The following is a 24,278-nucleotide window of genomic DNA, read 5'->3' as shown; positions in this document are numbered from 1 at the left end:
ATATGATGCCTCTGTAACATAGAAACTGTTGAAAGATTTGGATTTGACGTTGGTACTTTGCCAGCCGGGCCAATACCCACACAGACTATAGAAACCGTGATTCGAAACGGTCCACCTAGACACCCGGACAATTTTCCGGGAGATGGACAAAGAGCTTTTCCGACGTGCATTTTAAAGGTGTCCAGACAAAATGGAGATGTTTGTGAAAGGGATTGGTTGGTATAGAGTAAAGAAAAAGAATCCCTGTTTTGTTTCCCATGTAGATTATTTAGTGAAATTGCCGTATCTTGCAGATCAATTTTGTCAAGTGATCAAGGATGATGGTCAAAACTAAAAACATGGCGTAAAGTGTACGATAAAATACCAGCTCATGAAAAAAGTGACGGTCATAAAAAATGTTATATAAAGTGGCGCGATTCAGAAAGAAGATTTCTCTTTGGAAAGAATATAGAGTCTCAGATTGATAAAGAAATTGCTACAAAAGTAAAATACTGGAAAGAATTTCTTAAACGAATTTTAGCAGTGGTTTTATTTTTGGGTGAAAGAGGACTTGCATTCAGAGCTTCTTCCAACAAAATTGATGACCATGATAATGGAAATTTCCTTGGGATTATAGAACTGTTAGCTCAGTTTGATCCGTTTTTACAAGAGCATGTTTCTAAAGTTCAAAAATCTCAAAAACTTGGACAACGCCTTCAGGTTCATTACTTATCAGCAGATTCTCAAAATGACTTTATCGAAGCATGCAGCTCAAAAGTTATTCAAGAAATTTTGGCAGAGAGAGAGAAAGGTCTAAGTATTTTTCAATTATGGTAGATGCTACACCAGATTGTTCTCATACAGAACAAAGTACTTTCATTCTGAGATATGTACAAAACTGCAACTCAACATTTTCGGTCAAAGAACGTTTTCTTGCATTTGTTGATTATAACAAAAAACTGGCCAGGATGTTGCAGATATGATCAAATATGAACTGGAGAAAAACAAAATTTCTCTGGATGACTGTCGAGGTCAGGGATACGACAACGGCTCAAATATGGCAGGAAAGTTCAAAGGAGCACAAGCAATCATTGCACATGCATATCCTCTAGCGAAATTTTCAAATTGTGGCGCCCATAGTTTAAATTTGTGCGGTATGCATGCAGCAGAATGTTGCAATGACGTTATAACTTTTTTTGGAATAGTTCAAAAGTTGTACAATTTCTTTGCGTACAGTCCTCAACGATGGGAAATTCTACAGAGATTAACTGGATGCTCACTGCATAATCTTTCTCAAACTAGATGGTCGGCACGCGTGGAAAGTGTGAAACCGATTGCGAAGCACCTGCCAATTATCAAACATGCTATTATTAAATGTAAAGAATTAAATTTGTCATCAGAAAGTAAGACTGAATTGCAAGGAATTGAGCGTTATATGGAATCATTCAAGTGTGTTTTAATGGCTACAATATGGCTCAAAGTTTTAGTTGCTATAAACAATCGAAACAAAATTATTCAAGCCAGAGAAGCCACATTGGATGTAGAAGTAGAAAACATCGACATTCTTCTTGGGGAACTGAAGGATCTACGTGAAAATGGGACTTATTGCTAGCAGAAGCCAAAATAACAGCAGAAACTATGTCGTCGGATATTTCATGTGAAACAGAACTTCCAGAAAAACGCCAAAAACGACGAAAACGTTTTTATGATGAAAATCAACATATGCCAGAATGAAAGTGCACAACATGAAGTGGATGATGATTTTAAAGTGAACGTTTTCTATAAACTTATCGATAGTATAATATCTGGTTTAACAGAGCGTTTCCATATGGCTAAAAATATTAACAATTCTTTCAATTTTTTGTGGTTATTTACAGAACTTGGAGAATGTGGTCTGGAAAAGAAATGTTCTAATTTCTGCAAAGAATATGACAAAGATGTCAGCAGTGACTTAATTAATGAAGTGAAATGTCTAAAATCAATTTATTCGGATACCATACAGAGTGAAAATCTTCATCCCATAAAACTGCTGAATAAAATTTATCAGTTGAAATTGGAATCTATATTTCCAAATATTGCTATTGCCTTACGAATCTTTTGTACAATTCCTGTAACTGTAGCAGAAGCTGAAAGGACATTCAGCAAGCTGAAGCAAATAAAGTGTGCAGCGGTCAACTGTGAAACAAGAACGATTGAACGGTCTTGCGACTTTGGCGATTGAACATGATTTGGCAAAGTTATTGAATTTTGATGACGTTATTAACAATTTTGCCTTAGCCAAATCAAGGAGAGTTTGTTTCTAAAACAATAAATACCGATTTGTTACATTTGGATATTTAATTTAAAAAGTAAACTTTAATGTTTTTTTTTTTTCAAATAAAAACTGAATATAACTATACTTTGTTTTTGTTGGCTATATCGGTCAATCTTAAATTATAAATATTAAGGTATAAGTAGTATACGTATATGATATGCGAATTTTTTTGAATGTCATGTAACCTAAAATAAGATACTTTAGAGGTTTATCTTCCGCGGTCATCGGGGGGCCCGTCACAGTCCAGCCTAGGGGCCCGAAATTTCTGTCGGCGGGCCTGATATAAGCGCACGTCGCAAGAGATTCGTGATTAGTGATATTCGTGATTAGTGATATTCGTGATTAGTGATTAGTGATATTCGTGATTAGTGATATTCGTGATTAGTGATATTCGTGATTAGTGATATTCGTGATTAGTGAAATTCGTGATTTTGTAAATAGCGATTCGGTGAATTATTTAAAGCGATATTTGATTTGTTTGTTGACGTTGTCATAGCAATAGATTTTGAACAATTTAAAAGTTAATTGTTGCGTTAATTTGAATTTGCTAGAAATAAACGATTAGTTGATTTCTTCTGTAAATAAAGTTTAATAACTAATAACTGTTTGGAGTATTTTATTCAATCGAAGATTTGAACCCGTCGCGTCGTAAATCGGTTACGACAGCGAATATTATAACAATATTTATATATTTGAATTAATTAACTATTTGCTTGGTGTTATTTTTTGATTTTCAACATGTAGATAACCGTAAATGTGAGTATTTTTTTAACGTATGTAAAATGGTAACAAAAATCCGGTTTAAATTTAGTGTGTTTAAGCGTCTCTCTGGTTACTATTTTAATAAAATGACAACAACACAATTTCACTTGTACAATTTTAATAGGAAAGACGTCACTGGTTGCCCATTTCATTGCATATTGCAAATACGTCGGAATTTCCATCGTGTTAAATCCTTTCAAAACAGCCTCAATAAGTGCCATAGAAAAATCGGTTACAACATTCGAATACCAAGGCCATTCTTTCAATTTTTTGAGACGTAGTGCTTATAGTCAACAAGTACTTGACTTATGTGATCCACGTCGTGCCTACATGTTACAAAGTCGATCATTGGAATTATTCTATTATCTACTGAAATAACACCAGTGTAATAAAAAATTTTCTTCTGCTATGAGCTGGTCCTTCTTATCACCGATCCTGTCGAATCAAATTACAACACTGGCAATATGTTCTTTTTTTTGGTTCGTTTAGCAACTTCAACCAGTTTGTATGGATATAAAACGATGCATAACGGTTCACTAACATGTTGTATAAATCTATCACTATCTGAAGCAAGTAGTTCTTCTCTTAGCTTTATAATTACATCAAAAACGTCATCTTTATCCTCATCGTCAACACTCAATGACTCAGATCTAGCATTAGCTAAAACGTCATTTGAGTGAATTTGCATCATGTTACCTTGATGCACTGTATTATCAAAGGAGGCATTAATTCGGACAAGTGACGGTAGCTTATTAGCCAGTTTTATTTATCTGTGATTTCTTCCTAAACCTCTCAATTGTCGTATTCCTTTTCCTACGTGAAAATAGTACTTTATGTTTGTTAAAATTTTACAATTGACCAATGAATCAGACGGGCTGGGTGATTTGATTTGCAAATTTATTTATTTATTTACAAACATACATACGCACGTACATACATACTCACACACGCACACACACATATATAAACATATATTGGCATGAATGGGAAAATTATTATTGGCATGAATGGGAAAATTATAAACTGTAATCATTGGTTCGGGCATAATGCATGCAGAACCAATGGCACCGCTCTCATCTAACCTAATGATGAACTACGTTGTGCGATTGGCTGCAATAAAAAGGGCACACATACACGAGCGCACACCGCTTAAAATTCAATACTAAAAAACATACATTGATGCTATTCAACTGAAAAAAAGCAAAACCAAAAAAGCCCATTGAATAAAACGCACATAGACATAAACGAACATTGTTGAATTTGAAGTCAATTAAATTTATCATTGAATTAATTGTTAAAGATATCGTTGGGTTATTTTGTTAATTATTGACACATACAATACACACACAAACACAATACATACACAAACACACCCACGCATACACAGGCTAGAGGAACGTGTAATTTAATTTTTTTTGTTGATCCATTTATTCACAATAAAATAAAGTGAAAAAGTCAGCCTAGCAATAAATGCTTATCTAAGGTTGACGTGTTATAATGATTTTTATAATGAAATAAAAGCGATGATGGCAGACCAATAGTACCGACCACCATGTCTGCGAGAAAAATTTTATTTTGTCCAGCGATATCTTTCTGTTTCAGTCGCTGTGATACGACGCACAATGAAATGTGTTAGTTTTTCGGGTTTTGAACACCCTGGAAGGCTGTTTTTTCAGCGGCTGATATATTGTTAGAAAGGTAATTTAATTCTACATATGTGGTAGAAATCTTTTTTTGAGGCCGCAATTATGAATAGTGAAAAAAAATGTTTTTGTGATTCGATGCGCAATGAAAATGTTTTAGTTTTTCGAGTTTTGAACACCCTGGAAGGCTGTTTTTTTCAGTGGCTGATATACTGTTAGAAAGGTAATTTAATTCTGCATTAGTGGAGTGGTAGAAATCTTTTTTTGAGTCCGCAATTATGAATGGTGAAAAAAAATATTTTTGTGATTCGATGCACAAAAAAATGTGTTAGTTTTTCGGGTTTTGAACACCCTGGAAGGCTGTTTTTTTCAGTGGCTGATATATTGTTAGAAAGGTAATTTAATTCTACATAAGTGGTAGAAATCTTTTTTTGAGGCCGCAATTATGAATAGTGAAAATAAATATTTTTGTGATTCGATGCAAAATCAAATGTGTTAGTTTTTCGGGTTTTGAACACCCTGGAAGGCTGTTTTTTCAGTGGTTAATATATTGTTAGAAAGGTAATTTAATTCTACATCAGTGGTAAAAATCTATTTTTGAGGCCCCAATTATGAATGGTAAAATAAAATATATTTTTGATTTGATGCACAATGAAGTGTGTTTGCTTTTCGGGTTTTGAACACCCTGGAAGGCTGTTTTTTTCAATGGCTAATATATTGTTAGAAAGGTAATTTAATTCTACATCAGTGGTAGAAATCTTTTTTTGAGGCCGCAATTATGAATGGTAAAATAAAATATTTTTGTGATTCGATGCACAATGAAGTGTTTTTGTTTTTCGGGTTTTGAACAGCCTGGAAGGCTGTTTTTTTCAGTGGCTAATATATTGTTAGAAAGGTTATTTAATTCTACATAAGTGGTAGAAATATTTTTTGAGGCCGCAATTATGAATGGTGAAATAAAATATTTTTGTGATTGGATGCACAATGAAGTGCGTTTGTTTTTTAGGTTTTGAACACCCTGGAAGGCTGTTTTTTTCAGTGGCTGATATATTGTGAGAAAGGTTATTTAATTCTACATAAGTGGTAGAAATATTTTTTTGAGGCCGCAATTATGAATGGTGAAATAAAATATTTTTGTGATTTGATGCACAATGAAGTGTGTTTGTTTTTTAGGTTTTGAACACCCTGGAAGGCTGTTTTTTTTCAGTGGCTGATATATTGTTAGAAAGGTAATTTAATTCTACATCAGTGGTAGAAATCTTTTTTTGAGGCCGCAATTATGAATAGTGAAAAAAAATATTTTTGTGATTCAATGCACACAAAAATGTGTTAGTTTTTCGGGCTTTGGACACCCTGGAAGGCTGTTTTTTTTCAGTGGCTGATATATTGTGAGAAAGGTAATTTAATTCTACATCAGTGGTAAAAATTTTTTTTTGAGACTGCAATTAATAATATTTTTAATTGATTTTTATGTTCATCTTACTGTCAATTTTTTTATGTTGTTCAATACATCATACAATCATTGTTCATACATGCGTTACTTAAATATATAGAATACATACTTTTCATACATTTCAATGATCAGTTAAGGATTTATATAGCTATACAATTATTAGTAGCATATATGAACATCTGCTGAGCATTAACCAGATGGTCCTCTCTTTTTTCACGATCTCTCCGCGCACATAATATATAGGTCGGTCGTTGTGGCTGGTGGCTAAGTTCAGATTCATTCAAATTGCTGAATTTTTAAATACTTAACTTAATGTCTTTGGAGTAATCGTGAAAAACAATTGAAGCTGAATTAGAAACAAAAAAATATTGTTCCACACTCATCTGCACAAAAATGCGAGATTTTGAGCAGGAATGAAACTGTATGTTAGTGATTCACAATAATATTAATGCTGTTTCGCTTACACCTGGCTAACAGTGGCGGATCTAACGCTTAGCAGACTGAGCAGCTGCTAGGGGCCCCGGACGGCCAAGGGGCCCCGTGTATAAATTTATCCCTAAAAAATACTTCAAATAAATTTTCCAATATAATGAAATTTCAAAAATTTGAAATAAATCAAAAAATTTTAAATAATATTTGTTATTAATGGAAAGTGGGCCTCGTAAAAAAAATTATTTTATAAAAATAACTGAAATAAATTTTGAAATATAATGAAATTATTAAAAAATTCTTTCAATTACTATGCTGAATTCAACGTTAATAAGCGTTTGCAAATATAGAAAGTTTACAGTAATATGTTTGAAAACAATCTGTCATTCGTTTCGTTAGCCACCGTGATATTCCTTCGGACATCCCTACTTTTCTGTCTTTAATATCGTATCGTTGTTTTGTTGTTGAAAGCGCGTGATTTTATTTTTTTAAAAGTATTGTGGTCAAATAATTAAAACGTTATTTAGTCGTCTGTTTTTTTCTTTTATTTCAAGTACCTAAGTGGTAAACATTTATTATTTACTTTTGATATAAATTCATTAAATGAATTTCATTTTAATTAATTACAAACGGCTTTTATAATTAATTGAATTGTTTTAATATTGAAATTTAAACTTGGCAGATAGATGCTATTAAAAGGTAATTATATTTTAATAATTAATTAATTAATATAATAAAAACGACTTCTTTCATAGTACAAAAATGAAAAGACATCAAAGTGGAGAGGAAAAAAATCTTAAAAATCCAGGAATTTGTTGAAAGTCAGAAAAATGCATTTCATAAATATTTGTTAGTAAATAGCGATATCGAGTTTCGTTACCTGTGCCATCAACATCTTCTTTTGAACCTTGTCACAGACCAATAAGTGTTGAAAAAAGGGAAGAAGAAAGAGAAAGTGAACATCAGGTTGATGGAAAAATAGTGAGATAACAGAAGACAGAGAAAATCCAGATAAATTGATAATAAGAAAAATGAACAAATTAATAATATAGCCTTATGGCTAGCCAGTTTGTCTGATTCATTTATTGACTATATTTTAAAAAAATAAACCAGAAAATATAGGAAATATAGAAAACTTAAAATCGGTGTTTAAAGAAAAAGATGATGTTTACTACAGCAGAGGGCTCTCTAATGATCATTTTTATAGAAAAAAATCAAACGGAGTTTTGGAAAAAAGAACATGGCTGGTATTTTCCGAAACTGGCAAGTGCGTTTATTGTTACCCTTGCAAACTTTTCTCCAAGAAAAAGTCCAAATTAATAACTGGCTTTGAAAATTGGAGATCAATAACAGTTGTTTTATCAGACCATGAAATTTCAAAAGAACACATGTCATCTATGTGCACTCTGTTCAAAAGATCAACTGCTTTGAGCAGAATTGATGCTCAGCTTTTGCAGGAAAGAGAAAAAGAAGAATATTATTGGAGATAAGTTTTAAAAAGGATTGTTTCAACAATACAGTTATTAAGCCGCTTAGGATTAGGATTTCGCGGTCATGATGAAAGTAAAAATTCCAATAGAAAAGGAAATTATTTGACCTGTTTGGAATATTTAAGTGAATATGATGAATTTTTAAAATTACATTTACAAAAATATGCAAACTAAGGACGGGTTCATGCAAGTTATTTATCTTACTATATTTGTGACAAATTTGTAGGCCTCATTGGCAATCAAGTAAGAGCTGAAATAATTGAAGAAATTAAATCGACAACTTATTACAGTATAATTATTGACTTCACTCCTGATATTTCTCATGATGACCAACTTACTTTTGTGATAAGATATGTTTCATTTTCTGGTAAGATAAAGGAACGATTTTTAGGGTTCGTTCCTTTAGATAAGCACAACTCTTCATACTTGGAAAAAGAAGTTTTAGAAACTTTAATGAAATTTGGTCTAGATATTAAAAACTGTCGAGGTCAATCTTTTGACAACGCTTCGAACATGTCAGGAAAGTACTCAGGTTTACAAGCACGTATTAAAGAACATAGTCCGAGTGCGGTTTTTATTCCTTGTGCTAACCATTCATTGAATTTAGTTGGAAACACCGCGGTTCAATATTTCATGTTTGTGCAAAAGCTATTTACATTTTTTTCATCATCAACTCATCGCTGGAAAATGCTGAACAGCAACATAGATGTTGATCAGTCTCTCTCATTAAAAAGGGTATCAGATACAAGATGGTCAGCAAAAGCTGATGCTGTTTTAGCTTTAAAACTGAAATATACAATAATAAAAGAAACGTTAACTGACTTATGCAATGGACAGGATGAAAAACCTATCACTATAGTTGAAGCAACATCACTACTTAAAAAAATGAATAAATACGAAACCGCTCTTATGACTGTTATTTGGAATTGTATCCTGCAAAGAATAAATTCTATCAGTAAGTCAATAGAATGTGAATTATTTAAAGGATCAATGCTACTTAAATCATTAGACAGTTTTATTGAGAATTTCAGAAATGATTATAAAAAAGTTATGACAGAAGCAACCGATTTATCAGGTATACAATCTTTTAGTGAGGAAGATGAAGTAACTTTTAACAGAAGAAAAAGAAATGCGTTTTTTGATGAAAATAAAGAAGAGTATAAATTTACAAATATAGATATTTTTAAAATCAATACATTTTATGTCATATGCGATAGTATTAAAACACAATTGCTACAAAGAGTTCAAAAATATGAGGTTGTTTTGGAACATTTTCGTATATTTCTTGATTGGAATTTGTCAGAAGAAAAAAAAAACAAAAGTCATTGAAAGAATTGAAAAATATTTACAGAAATGACATTGATGTTTGTAATTTGGAAGATGAACTAAACCATTTTTTATTTTTTTTGAAGGAAAATGAGGACGCCATTAAGAATAAGCCAGATAATTCAAGTAATAACAAAGATCTATCATTTGAAAGAATCTATAAAGCCACTAAAGAAATGTCATGCACATTTCCCATTATTGAAATATTATTGAAATTTTTTTTAACTAATCCTTTATCTAATGCATCTGGTGATAGATCTTTTTCTGTTTTGAAAAGAATTTAAAATTATTTGAGGAGTACAATGGGGGAACAAAAATTAAATAATTTAGCTGTTTTGTATATAGAACAAGAAATAATGAATAGTGTTGACACTGCCAAAATTATTGATGAATTTGCAAGAAGTAAAGCTAGGAAGAAATTTATTTGAAAAAAATGTTGTTTGTCGATTATTATTTTCCAATGATTTCTTTTAATCTTCATTTCGAATTACATTATTGTCAAACATATTTTGTTGACTATTTTGAAATTTTGTATTTTTTTTTATATTTGTATTTGACCAAATTTTAATCTATGAAGCACATCACAAATAGCATGAAGTCTGAAATGACGCTGGACAAAAATATTTGCAATGATTGTATCCCAGGAAGGGTGTTCACCATAGGAAAAAGACAATCCCAAAACACTAAGCGCTGGAAGAGCCTTAAATGAACACGGACACGTTCCATAATATATATATATATATGTGTGTGTGTGTATGTTGTGTTTGTAAATAAAAGGAATTTGAACATTTAATTTGAATAATTCCATGTTTAATATTTTAAAAATTTCGCACTTAATATATTAATGTTTGTAACAAATCTGTCGACAAAATATATTCAAGTTCTTTAAAAGTTGTTTTTAGTTCAAAGATGTATATCACCTACAAACTACATAGTTATAAGTTGGAAATAATTGAAAGTTAAAAAGCCTCTCCACGACACACTAACTTTGGGGTCTTAAATTTTTTTCTGCTTAGGGCCTTTGTTTGACTTAATCCGCCACTGCTGGCTAAACAATTTAGATACAAAAGCAACAAAATTTAAGGTATCTCATCATTTGCAAAATTATTTACCAATTTTTTGGCAAAATATTTGAAATTGAAATGGATGTCAAAATTTATGTAACTAAAAAAAACAATCCAATGCATGTATGTACAGTGTACACTCCTCTCCTCTCTACACCTCAATTCAAGTTAAATTTTTTTTAAATATAAAAAATCATAAGTAGTCATAATTATAAAAAAAATTAAACTATGAAAACAAAAAAAATGTAACCAAATAGCGGCTTACCACTGAATTGAAATCAGACTTTTGCAGAACTCCACTCGTTCAGCTCCTCAACCGACGTGAACCAAAACACGAGATAAAATGTATATGAAGATTTCAACGCAACGAAATATTTTGACCTAGATATTAAAATGGATGAGGTTTTAAAAATAAATGCTGATAAATGCAAAACTCATTTTATGGTTTCATGTGTTCACACATTACAAATGCCAAAAAAATAAGGATAATGCATTAAAATTATATTTAACTACACTAAAAAATATGAAGACTTTATCAAAACTTATACAGATTGCTCAAAAAAACGCTATCCAACATCAGCAGCCATTATTCAACCAGCTACTCAGCAACAGAGCAACAGTGTATCGGAGTCGGATAAAAAATGACTGACTCCGTTTCCGGCCCATCAAGAAAATGCAATTTCCAGCTCTGGCCCCTCAAAAAAATCCACTCCGGGTAAAATTTTCTGATTTCGACAACTGACTCTGACAAATGTCGGACTGACATAAAAAAAACCGGCCTTAGGGATTTGGTCATGACGGTCACATTATCACTATTTTCAATTTAATTCAATTTCTATGTTTTTTAGTTATTCATAATAATGAAATTTTAAACTTCATATATACCGCTTGAAGTCGTACATGAATGATTTTAATCAGCACACGTTTAAATTTGTATTTACATTATAGCACCATCTTGGGAGCTGCAGTGCCGTTAAAATCTTCAAATTTTATTATACAAAACAACTTTAAAGTTTAAATAGTTGAATATCTCGGTTCTGTTCTAACAACTTAAACACTAGAGCATAAAATTTTTTGTTTCTTATTAACTAGTAGCTGACTTTTATAAAGTTTATTAGCCATACAGCAGCAAAATCAATCATTCAATCAACCAACCAATCAATCAACCAAAAAGTTTATAAAGCGCTATTTCCACGATGTTCCACATCGCTTTTCAATGAATTTTGCAAAACAGATGGGTCATAAGATCCGCTCTGAACTTCGTAAGTAAGGGAGAAGTAGTCAGAGAAGAAGGTAGAAATATCCAAAAAAGAGCCAGAAAAAGCAAATGCAAATTTAGCAAAAGTGTTTAACATGAGTTAAGAGAACAATACGATCGTAAACCGGGGCGTTTAAGCTCAATTAATATATCTGATAAGTACTTAAGAAATAATTTAGATTGAAATTTATACATTTCTGCGTCTAACAATCCAACAATTAATTTAAAGTTAAAGTGGTGGTAATTTCTCACTGGTGTTGCTGCAGGAGTATATAAATTTAGAAGAGAAAATTAAATTTACGCAGTGAATTTTACACGAGCACAATAATAAAATGCCAAAAAGATAAACGTTAAATATTATAAAATGAATCGATGTAATTTATCCATCCATCCATCTTGTGTTTGCAGTGACGTAGTTTATGATATCGTCTGGATTTTAACTTCTGTCCAATCTGATTTGTTGGCAGCTGTTGGTTGGTGGTGGTGATTTAATAAAATGGTTTTTTTTGTATGATAAATTAATTCTTGAGAAGTTAACGAGCAAACAAATTAAACTATCAAAAAAAGAAAGAGATTTCTCGTAAGCCGCTTGCTGCCACACGAAGACCCACTTCACTCTGCTGCGCAGTTGAATGACGTCGAGATTGATTCCCTTCATGAAGGTTGTAAACGATCTGGAAAATGCTGGTTGGTAGGCATCGTCAGCAACCTGTTCGATCAGAACTGTTCCGTTTGTTATGTTCTGTTGTTGTTGATGGTGTTGTTGATGGTGTTGTTAATGATGATGTTGTTGATGATGTTAATGATGGTTATGTCGTTGGTGGTGGAGATTATATTATTATTTATGATGGCAGTGAAGATGGCATATTATCATACACTTCATAGTTACATTGCTTACATGTACAACTTGATATAATTTAAATATACAATATGGAAAAATGTATCCTTGAAATAAACCGTAGTTAATATTTGAATTAAATATTGTTAAGCTTTTATAAGCTGGCTAGGACGCTTGTTCATAAAGAAATATTAAAAGTATACAAACAAGCAAACAAACATGCAAATAAATAAATAAACAAACAAAACAAACAAGCAAGCAAATAAACAAACAAACATACAAGCAAACAAACAAGCACATAAATAAACAAACAAAACAAACAAACAAACAAAACAAACAAGCAAATAAACAAACAAACATACAAATAAACAAGCACATAAATAAACAAACAAAACAAACAAGCAAATAAACAAACACATACTTTTAAACAAATATTTAATTAGTTAAATAAATGCAAAATGTACAATACATATTAAATTTTCGAACTCAATTGAGACTCTACAATACAAACATAGATATCAATTCATATATAAAAATTAAATTGAAACACCGAGTGTCAGTCACCATGAGATAATTCTGCAAGGAGACAACTTTACTGCTGTTATCGTAAATATCAAACCTTTTGAAATCATACAACGAAGCGTCTTCCATGTTCAGCTTGTACACGTTCACCCCTCTTGAGTTAGTGCTCAGAAGATATCCACGCATTCCTGTGATGTCGATCAAACTCGAATCCGGTGCTTTTTTATTGACGTCGTTGTAACCCCACGACGAAACGTTCAAGTAGATTGGCTCTGTGGTTGTATGGACAAATTAAAATACATTCAATAATCATTTGTCCAAAACAAACAACATCTTATTTTTTGAATTTATTTAAATGAGTTCCTGAAACTTACTTTCCGCTATGTAAAAGGAGCAATTATTGTTGAAATTGGAGATGTGGATGGAGTTAGGTAGGTCATTGAAATGAAAGCAGGCCACGTTGTATACATCGAAACTCAGAGAGATGACATCCACCTGGAATGAAAAACAAGCACTGCCCATCATTCCACATCTCACGCCACACCTCATAACCAGCTTCATTTCAACTATCAAATTTGTTGACAGGCCAGGTCTGCTGAATACCAGGGATTTGTTGGTTGAATTGGAGCATAAAGAGGAGTTTCTCCATCGCAACTTGTTGTACACTCTACTTGAAGGCAGCAGTGACAGTGATGATAATGATAAAGCCAGCACTAACAAAATAATTATTGAAATTATTTGAGGATAAAAACACATTTTTTCAAATATTAATTTTAATATTTTTATTTTAAATTTTGTTTCTTATTAATTTAAACATTTTATATTCCTTCAACAATTTAAACAAGCTTTAGATATTATTATTTCAAAATGAGAAAAAAATTAAACATGGCTGAGACGTGAACAAATGACATGCAAGGTTGATGGAAAAGTTGTTGGCAGTCACACCACCCCCTCTCAGCGTCCACTCCCATCTATTGTGATCATCAAATTTTTCAATCCAAATCATTTGCATCGACAATTATTTCATTGTTTGTTGATGCATTGTTTCCAAATGTGTCGTCCATTTAACGATCGATCGATTGATGGCAACATGACGTTGACAAGTGTCTTATCAATGCATGCCTTAATGGAACGTATTCATACAGTTCGTACATTATTATTCAGTTTTGCCTTAAAAATGTTTCTGAAAATTTTCCTTCAAAATGTTATCTGTCGGCAATTTCATGTTGCAATTTATGACGACATCAAATTTTTTTATTCATTATTCATACATTCCCATGGATGTGCTTCATGAATGAAAATAATAGCAAATGTGTTGGTATGTTCATTTATGACAAGCTGCTAATGGAACTCGAGAACACATCAATAACGTTTATGAATGAAATATGTTGTTCAAAATTCAGTTGCCGCTAAATATTAATATAAATATTTGCACCAAATGTGCACTGAAGAACTCACGAATAAAAAATTAGAAAAAATATTTACTTGCTGCAAACAAGAAAATTTTTCTTCCTTACTGCTCTTAACGATATCATTAAAAAAATATTCAATTTTTGATGAAGGTTTGTTGAAATTTCAATTCGGATTAATTTTGGTTAATTTTTCAAATCTTTACATAAAATATCATCAGCAACAATAAACAATAAATTTACACTGATCGCAGCTTGGTAAGCCAACTTAAATTTAATATTTTATTGATTACAATTCATTAATTCACTATTTTGTAATTTATTCGTACGTTCAAGTTAGAATGGCTCTGTCCTTCAACATGTATAATGCAAAGTCAGATCAGGATAAACAAATCTCATACAGTAAAACAATTCATTTTATAGGCATTGTGTTGATAATAAGAACAGTCGAGCCTGCTCTTATTGCATATATTTTTCTACATGTATATATTTCAAATATTTTTCTACGTAATTTAGAATGAATTGAAAAATGACATTGCTTTGATCCCACATATCTTATAACATAATTTTTTTTAATATAATTTTTTGAATGTTTTTTAAAATAATTTTAAAATGCGTGAATAATATTTAAGAAAAAATAAACTTATGTCAAACAAATAACAAAATTATTTGTGTGGACTACTATTGGGTTGATAACAACACGATAATTTTAATGTTAATTTTGACAACTATAAAATTTTGAAAAGTCAAACATTTACATCGCAATAGAAAAGCAGTCATTTCAAAATGATTAATATAAATTAAGATAATATTTCATCACTTAAATAAAACAAGATTTTACCAAGTTGGTTCAAATTACCATTCCTAAAAAACAATCCATTTGTTATGAATATACTTTACAGTTTTGCAAAATTTCAAGTTCAAACTAACAAACCCAATGTCACATAAAATTTTAAAACTATTTAAAATATTACCACTTTAAGCAATGTCTTGGTGCTGAGTAAAAAATGTTTGCTCTAGATTTGAAATATGCTCAAAAAAGTAACACATAACTTTTAATTGAAACAAAATTTGATGTTAATAAATTTTAAAAAATATCACCAGAAAATACAATGCAAATTCAAACATTATCAACAAAAATAATTGCTATGCTTCTTTTATTATTAATAAAAATTTTTTTATTAAAATGAATCAATATTATAGACAGCATCCAAAATGAATCCATCAAGTTTTAAAGTTGAAAATGTCGGAAAGGCAGATGTGCATAAAATCAGCCATCGTAAACATTTAAATATAATAACTAACTGAACGTTCTCTAACATTTTAAAATCATTAAAATCAATTTAGAGAACAATTATTACTGTTTTCACAGGGACATTTCAAAACGCACAAACATTTTGAAAATATAAATCAGTGATATATTTAGAAATAGCTGGAAAAATAAACTAACACAGACACAAAAAGTTTCGCATTTTTGACGTAAAATTAAAAAAATTAAAATAACGTTGATTTTGACCACGTTTTTTTTTCCTCACGATAACAATCCTCTTTAAATAGATAATATATGTAGTAAAAAATGTATTTGAATAGCAATAAAGTACAAATAGGCGCATTTAGTAGTGCGGGAAGGATACTAACCAGTTACCACCGAAGGCCTACTCTATATCAATCTCACAGAGGATAGACTCAAGATAATGGCAGTAATAATCGAACCATCCATATGTTGAGGCAACGTATTGGATACACATCGCATCTGCTATATAAGGAGCTGATGGAGTCCAGAAATAATTCTCTATTAAATTAGATGTCCCTTTATTCAAATGAAATTTATTATTAATATAGATTCTTTTAACATTAAAAAAAAATTAAACTAGCTGAAAAAAGTTAAATTATCTATAAACTACTATCTTATTTTATGTTAATATACAATGTTATACAACAACATTACCAAAAAGAGTAAATATTATTTGGTGTGACCTGGGGCGGAACTTGGAGATTTTCAGGTTGTTTTATTTTATTTTAAACATTGATATAAATGTTAATACATAGAAATACATAGCACTGAAAAACAATCCTGATTCAATATATTACAATAAAAACTAAAAAGCTAGGTTGTATTGCAACGTAATCAACCCGCTAATGACTTCCAACATAGATACTAGGACACATTTTCAACACTTGCCAGAATTTTTTCTTTTAGACAACTCATCAGGCATTTTTTTATTCCGTGCTCCTCTTTTCTGAAAATTCCGCTCAACAGATTTTTTCTAGCATTCTTTAGATTTTGAAAAATATCGTTTTAAAATTTGTCGTTAGTGGCAGCTTGTCGATTTCTTTTTTCTTTTTAATTTAGCAAATTTTCCAAACTCGCAACTACTAAATCTTTTCCTACCATCCATTTTTTTAGAACCGACAAAGACGAGTAAAACTAGGACGACGTTTTTTTCAGCATAAATGTTCAACATTTTTGTGGTGTGAAGCCAACTAAAAACGGCAACGTCTACAGCACAATTTAAAGAAACTACAGCTCAATTAAAAAATTATAAGCAAGATAAAAATTCCGTTTTTCATATTTTTCGTTTGATTTTCTTAATTCAAAAAAAAGTAAAACGGAATAATCAAATTTACCTTAATCAAAATTTTTTGAATAATTTTTTATAAATTTTTAAAACGTTTCAAACTTTGCCGCTCGCTAAAATTTGCTCCCCGAGGAGCTTGCTCCCTTTGCTCCTCCAAGTTCCGGGCCTGCATGCGACACATTGCCTGTGTCTGCCGCAAAAAGTTTTGCATTTGAAGAAAATAGGACACTGACCAGGATAGGGCTGCCAGAAAAATGTAGCAGTGCCATTGATGTAAAGCTTAACTCCAGCTGTCCATGAATATGAAGAAACTGTGAAAACATGATGCATTTGTTAATGTTGATTACATTTTTTGCATATGTATTGTGGATTTTGTTTATATTATTTCCTGTTAACTTTTTCGTTTAGTTTTGTAAACTACTTTAGTCGTCTAAATTGTTCAAATTTTTGTTTCAGATGCAATATTCATAAACAAGATTTTAAGAGTTCATTTTTTATTAAAATTGTTTTGAATATTTTTATTGCTATATTATACATGATTTTTTTCACCTTTTCCATTTTTTTCACCTTTTCACAATGGTATGTCTTTGATGAAATTAATTTAGTTGATTTTGAAAGACACCGACGTTTGTTTGTACAATGGTGGCACTTAGCGAGACACTTAAAAAGCGATAATTGCGTCAACGTTTCAGATACTAAAAAGAATTTTGAAGTTTTTTTTTCATAAAATTTTTGTTTTGTTTTTAAAATAATTTTTCACATTTTACTATTATTTAGTACAGTAAAGATCCTCCAAAAATGACACCGATGGAGAATGCTCAAACTATCTGCTTCTCTGAACTTTTCTCTTCTGAAGATTCAACATTAAATTTCAATAATAATATTCGAATATTATTTTTACAAGTATCCTTAAAACAGCTTTTTTACACATTATGATTTAGCCGAAAAATCTTTGATGGTTGTTTCGCATTACAAATAGTTTTTTCTAAAATATTTTCAATTAAATGTTTTCAAAAAATTTAAATATTTCTTCATTGCCCTCACGGATTCAATAATATGTTAGTTTCCTTGCATATTCTAATGCCTTCCTTGTAGATATAATTTCTTGGCTAAAACTTTGCTTTATGTTTTTCTTCATCATTTAGATCTGATCTGCATTGCTTTTTAATCGTTTCTTTGTTTTCGCAAATGATCGCAATTTTGGCTTTTCCGCATTGAAGTTTGTCAGCAATCTTTTTAATGCTATTTCGGACAAGTAATCTCTGGCACAACTAGCATTTGTTCTTACAAGGTCTCAAATTTTGTTATTTGCAATGCCATTATCTATGATTAACAATTGATTAACAGGAAAGTAACGAGCGAAAAGAAACTTTTTGAAAATCGAATAAAGCTTTGTTAGCGCATTGTTGTAAATTATAAATTTATATTTGGTTATAAATTGTCTTTAAGACTTGAGCAATTTTGTACCAAAAAGTCTGTCCGTATGTATCAATAGATGCTTTAAATGCAATTTAATATACAAAACGGTTCCGTGTCGAGTTGGCTACTCTCAGCTGTCCGCTTTTTAGGTCTCGCTCTTCAGGACTTTTACTGTATTTGATCAGTTTTATTTGTTGGGAAATTCGTTTTAGTTTGCTCGCTTTTAGTTTTTGTGATCGTCATCAAAATCGACAATAATGTAGCAGCAGCATATTCGCTCATAAACGATAAATAGAAGCTTTTAACCTCAAATAAAAAAAACTTTACGAAAAAAATACCATTGCCCCTTTCAACTGAAAATGTTTTTAAAAAAGATTTTTAAAAACATTCAAGTTGAGTCGATATTACAAAAAGTAATTATTAACATTTTGATCCAATGTAGAATCCGATGATGTAGTTCTCCACGGAGTCATCAAACACAACTGGATGGGAGTTGAGCAGATTGTTGCACAACTTCCTGGAGTTATTCCATGTGTTTTTTGCACTTTGAAAGTTGTAACATTTGTGGCTTTCTACAACGTATTCAAATTCAGGCGGGCAATCTTGAAAAAATAAATTTGAATAAAGATAACATGACGACGTTTCTAACTTTGCAAAATTTTAATCTAACCGATACTACAAGCCATAAAAGCCAGACAATCCTTTTTTAAATTGGTTACGTTGTATAAAACGTTCATTTTGGGCACACATGAACAAGATTCACCAGACCTCACAAAATTAATTCCTTTCAAATTCATGTTCGTTGCCTTCTGAGCGTCACAAAAATATTTCGTTATTTTTATTTTAAAATTCAGTAAGTAAAATATTTTTATACTAATACCACAATTGTTGGAAATTAGGGCAACATAAATATATTACAAATATATAAAGTTGTTAATTATTTGTATCATAGTTAGATTCTGAAGATAAAAAACGAAGGATTCAGCGGCATACCAGACATTTGTAGATGCAATCACCAACGGAGACAGCCTTCAGTTTCTTCAAAATGCTCATAGCTGTATCAAAACAAACATCAGTTTTTTGATTGTTCACCACAATGTAGCTGTAAGCTCTGACGAAGGAGATCTCACGCGTGTGCAGGACCTCATGAGACTCATGAAGCACGAGCATCAAAACAAGAGAGGAGTAAATAATTTTCATATTGCAAACAATTTTTATGTTGTAAATAATTTTTGTGTTGCAAATTTTTTCAACTACAAAAAGCAACAAAAGTGGATTGTTCATAGATCTTTAAATTTGGAGTTACGTTTTTGAGCATGCATGCATGCATATACATATATGAATATGATTTAACGATTTATTCATACATACATATACATGTATAATGTTGGTAAAAGACCATAATTTTTACAATGATCTATAACTTCTACCGAATGTTTGGCGTTAATATGTTTGTAGTTCGTTTTTTCGATTTTTCTCACTAAAGTTTTTTGGAAAACGTTTAATTTATTAAAATTCAAAATAAACTTATTTTCCGAATTCATATTTCGATTCCGAATGAATCATCATCAATGCAAGTTGATTTATATAGGTTATAAATATATATATATATTTTTATATTTTGACGTTAAACCGTCATCGTCAGTACATTATTTATTAATTTTGTGATAGGTAATATTATAGCTTTAATATTATTAAAAATATAAACAAATAAATTTGAAAAAGAAACATGAAATTCTAATGAAAAATTTTAACACCAAAAAACTTAAAAAATTTTTGAACGATAGTTGTCAAAGCGACAAAAACAGCGTTAAATAGCTTCCTGTTTACTTTTTCAATTTTTCTAAAGGTTGATCGTACATCATTCTCAAGTTTCTTTAGTTCAAAACCAATATTTTTTATTTGTTTTAAGCATGATAGAACAAAAAAGCTTTTTTCAGTATTTTTTCGGTGTTTGAATTGATACTTTGTGTTCGTGGCCAGATGCTCAAATATATATTCATACTGTGTCTCAACCTTGTTGATTCTTTGTTTGTTCAAAACGAATACTTAACGATCATTTAATTAGTTTTACAATCTTCAACTTTGTACAATTTTCAAACCACCAGTTTTATTAATTCTGCTGATAACCATCTATTCCGCAGCTTTTATTGTTTTTTTAACATTTTTATTGCTTTTCATCATCACAATTTAACATTCCATCGTTTCAATGTTCCTGTTCATTTCTGCTGATCTTTCTTTAAGTTCTTCAAATATTTTTTCAACATACGTGTACTCGTCTATATAAAGCTTTTTTATATATTCACAAACCTGTCAGTCTTTTAGAAGCAGTTTGCCGTTCGTATCTTTTACTGCTCTTATCAATGACGCAAATACTCTTTTAAGCTATTTTATCAGTTTGTATGCCTCTTTGATTTTTCCTCCATTGAAGTTGCTATACAATTCTTTGCACCTTTTCAATCCAAGTATTTTTGGGACTATTGTTTTTTTTAAATTTTCTGCTATCTCGACAAGTTTTTTGCAGTTTTCGTTCAGCTCTATTTTTTCAAATTTGTTCAATTTCTTTTCTACATCTTTTTCCGAAGCAAGAATTTTTTTAGTGTAGTATTTAATTTACCAAGCCAGTTTTACTTTTTTCACTTGGGTGAACTTGATTTGAAAATTACATAAAACCAGTTGGTGATCGGAATCAATATTTGCTCCTGGGTAACTTCTGGTTTATCATGCTTCTGTCATTCCATCGGTTGACGTTCATGTCCATTTTTTGGTCTTCCTTGAAACAAAGTGTTTGCAATACAAAGTTTCTTTTTTTGGGCAAATTTTTGTAACATCTTCCTTTTATAATTTCTATTCCTTATTTTTCCATCACATCTTTGTAACTTTCTCTGTCTGTTTTTATTTTTGTACTCAAATCTTCTACCAGGAACTTATCATTGCATTTATTCAAATCAGTTGCAAAAAAATAAATTTTTATTTTGCGCTGCATCTTTTAGGCAAGCACAGCCAAAGAGACTGCAATGTGTAACATGTACGCTCAATTTAGCAAAATGTATTCAGTCCAAAAAAAACTTTTATCCCAGTTAATAAAATTGGTAGTGGCATTTGTATCCGCTTTTTGTTATATGCGCCTCTCTATTTCTTTTCCATTTCTTACATTACATTCACCGCCTCACCAGGCAGTCTATTCCAGACAGTCTATTCCAAAAAACCATTCAACTATTCAAACCATTTCTTGTCAATTGCATTCTATTCGATGACAGGCCAGTACCAATGAAACTTGTTTAAAACATGTGATGAGACTGATTCGTATTTGAAACGCCAGCAATTATCCTTGCTGCGGTGTTTGTACGTAGTTTTGAACTGGATTCACACAAAACTCTGTTGCAATTGTCTATTCTGTTATATACGAAACTATGTAATAAACATTTATTAGTAAGATATACGTCTGATTCAACGAAATAAAAAAAAATTACTAGCAAAGGTTTTTCACAAGCTAAACCATCGTCAAATCAAAGTCAGGTCAAACGCTGAAGTTTTTAATAGGTCTACACGGATATTAAATAATGTTTGAAACATTTGACAAGTGCCCAACCAGTTGTACTGCGTCTTCTCAAAGTTCAATCTCAATCCGTTTACTGACATCCACTCTGAGACATTCAATTCACTTTTAATTTTGCACGTGCTTCTCTTGGCCATTACATCTACTGTATAACTGGGTAGGGTATCATTTACGTATAAGTGGCATTCCTATTCAGATGATTCTACAACGCTCACAATATTTGCGTGTAAACAAATTGATTTGTATTATTTTTACAGCCAACACCTTAATTGCTTTCTATTGTTTATTTGTCTGACTTTACAAAATTGTTTTTTAATATGGATATTACTGCTTTGTTTAAAAAATTTTCTACAAACTGAATGAAGTTTGAAACTATTATTGAACGTGATATCGTTAGATTTGTATAATTTTCACAATCATGATAATTACAAGCAATTATGAAACAGTTGAAGCAATTTTCGCTACGACAATTTTTAAAAAGCACAGCAATTATTTTGTTGAATTTCAAATTTTTCCGACGTTGAGAGACGTTATGTCAAAAATAATATACCTTGTGTATAAGTTAAGTTGACCACGAAACAGCAGGTCTTCCTCAGTAATAGGTGTTTCCGGTGATCTTTGGGAGGGGGGTTAGGGTTAAATTTTACAAAATCTCCAAAATTTGACTTTAAAATTTGTTTACAAAAAATATATTTTATTATTAAAAATAAAAGTTGTACTCCGAATGAGCCAAAAAAAGTTCGTTAAAAATTTGTGAAATAGAAAACTTCTGGAAAATCTTGTTTTATTTAGAGAAATTTGAATCGTGTAAATAATTAAAAACGGTTTCTAATATTGTTATGTTATCAAGCAATCATTTAAATTAAATTAGTTTTTCTAAAATTATTGTCCATCTCAGGAGTGGGCAAACGTTTTCTCGTGAAGGCCGCATTAAAAACTATTTTACCAAATTAACCAAAAAAAGTTAACTGGTGACTGGCTGACCTTTTTTTCAGTTATTATGTCACTTTTCATTTATTCATCAAAATACGTGCCAGGACCCGCGGGCCGCATAATATTTTATTTATTTTTTTTTTATTTATTTATTTGAAGTATAACCAAAAGAGATAAACTTGTGGATAGGCTACCCTTAACTAAGAATTCCAACTGTAAATGTAACAGAAATGTCAAATAAATACATGCACACAAATTCTTACAGTAAATGTAACAGAAATGTCAAAGAAATACATACACACAAATTCTTCCTATAAATGTAACAGAAATGTCAAATAAATACATACACACAGACAAATGCTCACACGTACATCATTTTATGAATACTGTCATGTTTCCTATACCTAAAGGTAACAGTATAGTCACAACTGAGACTGAAAATTCGCTTACTAAGAACACCAAAATTAAATAAGTTGTAAAATTGTGTAAAACTATTTAAAATATGTGTTTTTTTCAACTAAAAAAGTTTTTAGCTTGTTTTTAAATAAGTATAATGAGTTGATTGTTTTAATTTCATGTGGCAATACAGTATCCCATACCCTTAAATACAAAAATTGATGTGAAATAAATGTGCAATTCTTTAATGGGTAAAATGTTGAGTGTCGAATAGTAAGCATTGGTTATATGAGTACACGGTGGAAGGGTAAATAATAGTCTTATAAACCGATTTTGACATTTTTGAATATAATTTAAATGGTTTTCTGGACTTCCGCCCCATAAAAGATTACAATAAATTGAATGTGAATATATTAGAGTATAGTAAAATTCGATCATTATGTCATAGTTTATTTTTGATTTGATTTTATATAATATACCTAGTATTTTATTGATCTTAGTTGAAATTGATTTTATATGTGGTTCCCATGAAAGATTATCATTTATTAACACACCTTAAAATTTTGTTAAATATGATCTAGGTGATGCCAGACTGTTCATTCTTATATCAAGGTTGCCTATTGTGTGTTGGTAATTATCTTGGGGCAGAATAATACATATTAACATTTTGTTAAATTGATAACTAATTTATTGAGAGTAAACCAATCTACGAATTTTTGCATTTCTTAGTTTATGCGATCACTATCCAGTTTAAAATCCCTTAAAGTGAAGAATATGTTAGTATCGTCCGCATATAGTAAAATATTTGCCGAATCAGTCACGTTGACAATGCCACTAATGAACAAGACAAACAAAAGAGGTCCGAGATTAGAGCCCTGCGGAACTCCACTGTTGATGTTTAGACA

At 30.8% G+C, this 24,278-nt stretch overlaps 3 protein-coding genes across 3 annotated transcripts; all 3 read right to left on the bottom strand.

The window, feature by feature from the left end:
* Nucleotides 1-2,065: 2,065 nt before the first annotated feature.
* On the bottom strand, nt 2,066-3,746 carry HELRODRAFT_178528 (hypothetical protein; the record flags this gene model as incomplete). Its single annotated transcript, XM_009026613.1, has 2 exons — nt 2,066-2,278; nt 3,597-3,746. The coding sequence occupies 2 exons, from the start codon at nt 3,744-3,746 to the stop codon at nt 2,066-2,068; spliced, it is 363 nt and encodes a 120-aa protein (XP_009024861.1).
* An 8,389-nt stretch (nt 3,747-12,135) lies between these two features.
* HELRODRAFT_178527 (hypothetical protein) lies at nt 12,136-13,834 on the bottom strand (the record flags this gene model as incomplete). Its single annotated transcript, XM_009026612.1, has 4 exons — nt 12,136-12,185; nt 12,274-12,460; nt 13,121-13,350; nt 13,453-13,834. The coding sequence occupies 4 exons, from the start codon at nt 13,832-13,834 to the stop codon at nt 12,136-12,138; spliced, it is 849 nt and encodes a 282-aa protein (XP_009024860.1).
* A 5,071-nt stretch (nt 13,835-18,905) lies between these two features.
* HELRODRAFT_178526 (hypothetical protein) lies at nt 18,906-19,685 on the bottom strand (the record flags this gene model as incomplete). Its single annotated transcript, XM_009026611.1, has 3 exons — nt 18,906-19,087; nt 19,156-19,294; nt 19,479-19,685. The coding sequence occupies 3 exons, from the start codon at nt 19,683-19,685 to the stop codon at nt 18,906-18,908; spliced, it is 528 nt and encodes a 175-aa protein (XP_009024859.1).
* Between the last annotated feature and the right edge of the window lie 4,593 nt (nt 19,686-24,278).

This window comes from Helobdella robusta (genome assembly GCF_000326865.2).
Source record: "Helobdella robusta unplaced genomic scaffold HELROscaffold_48, whole genome shotgun sequence".
Taxonomy (NCBI): Eukaryota; Metazoa; Annelida; class Clitellata; order Rhynchobdellida; family Glossiphoniidae; genus Helobdella; species Helobdella robusta.
The sequence above is the reverse complement of the archived record's forward strand: the minus strand, read 5'-3'. Positions and strand labels throughout refer to the sequence as shown.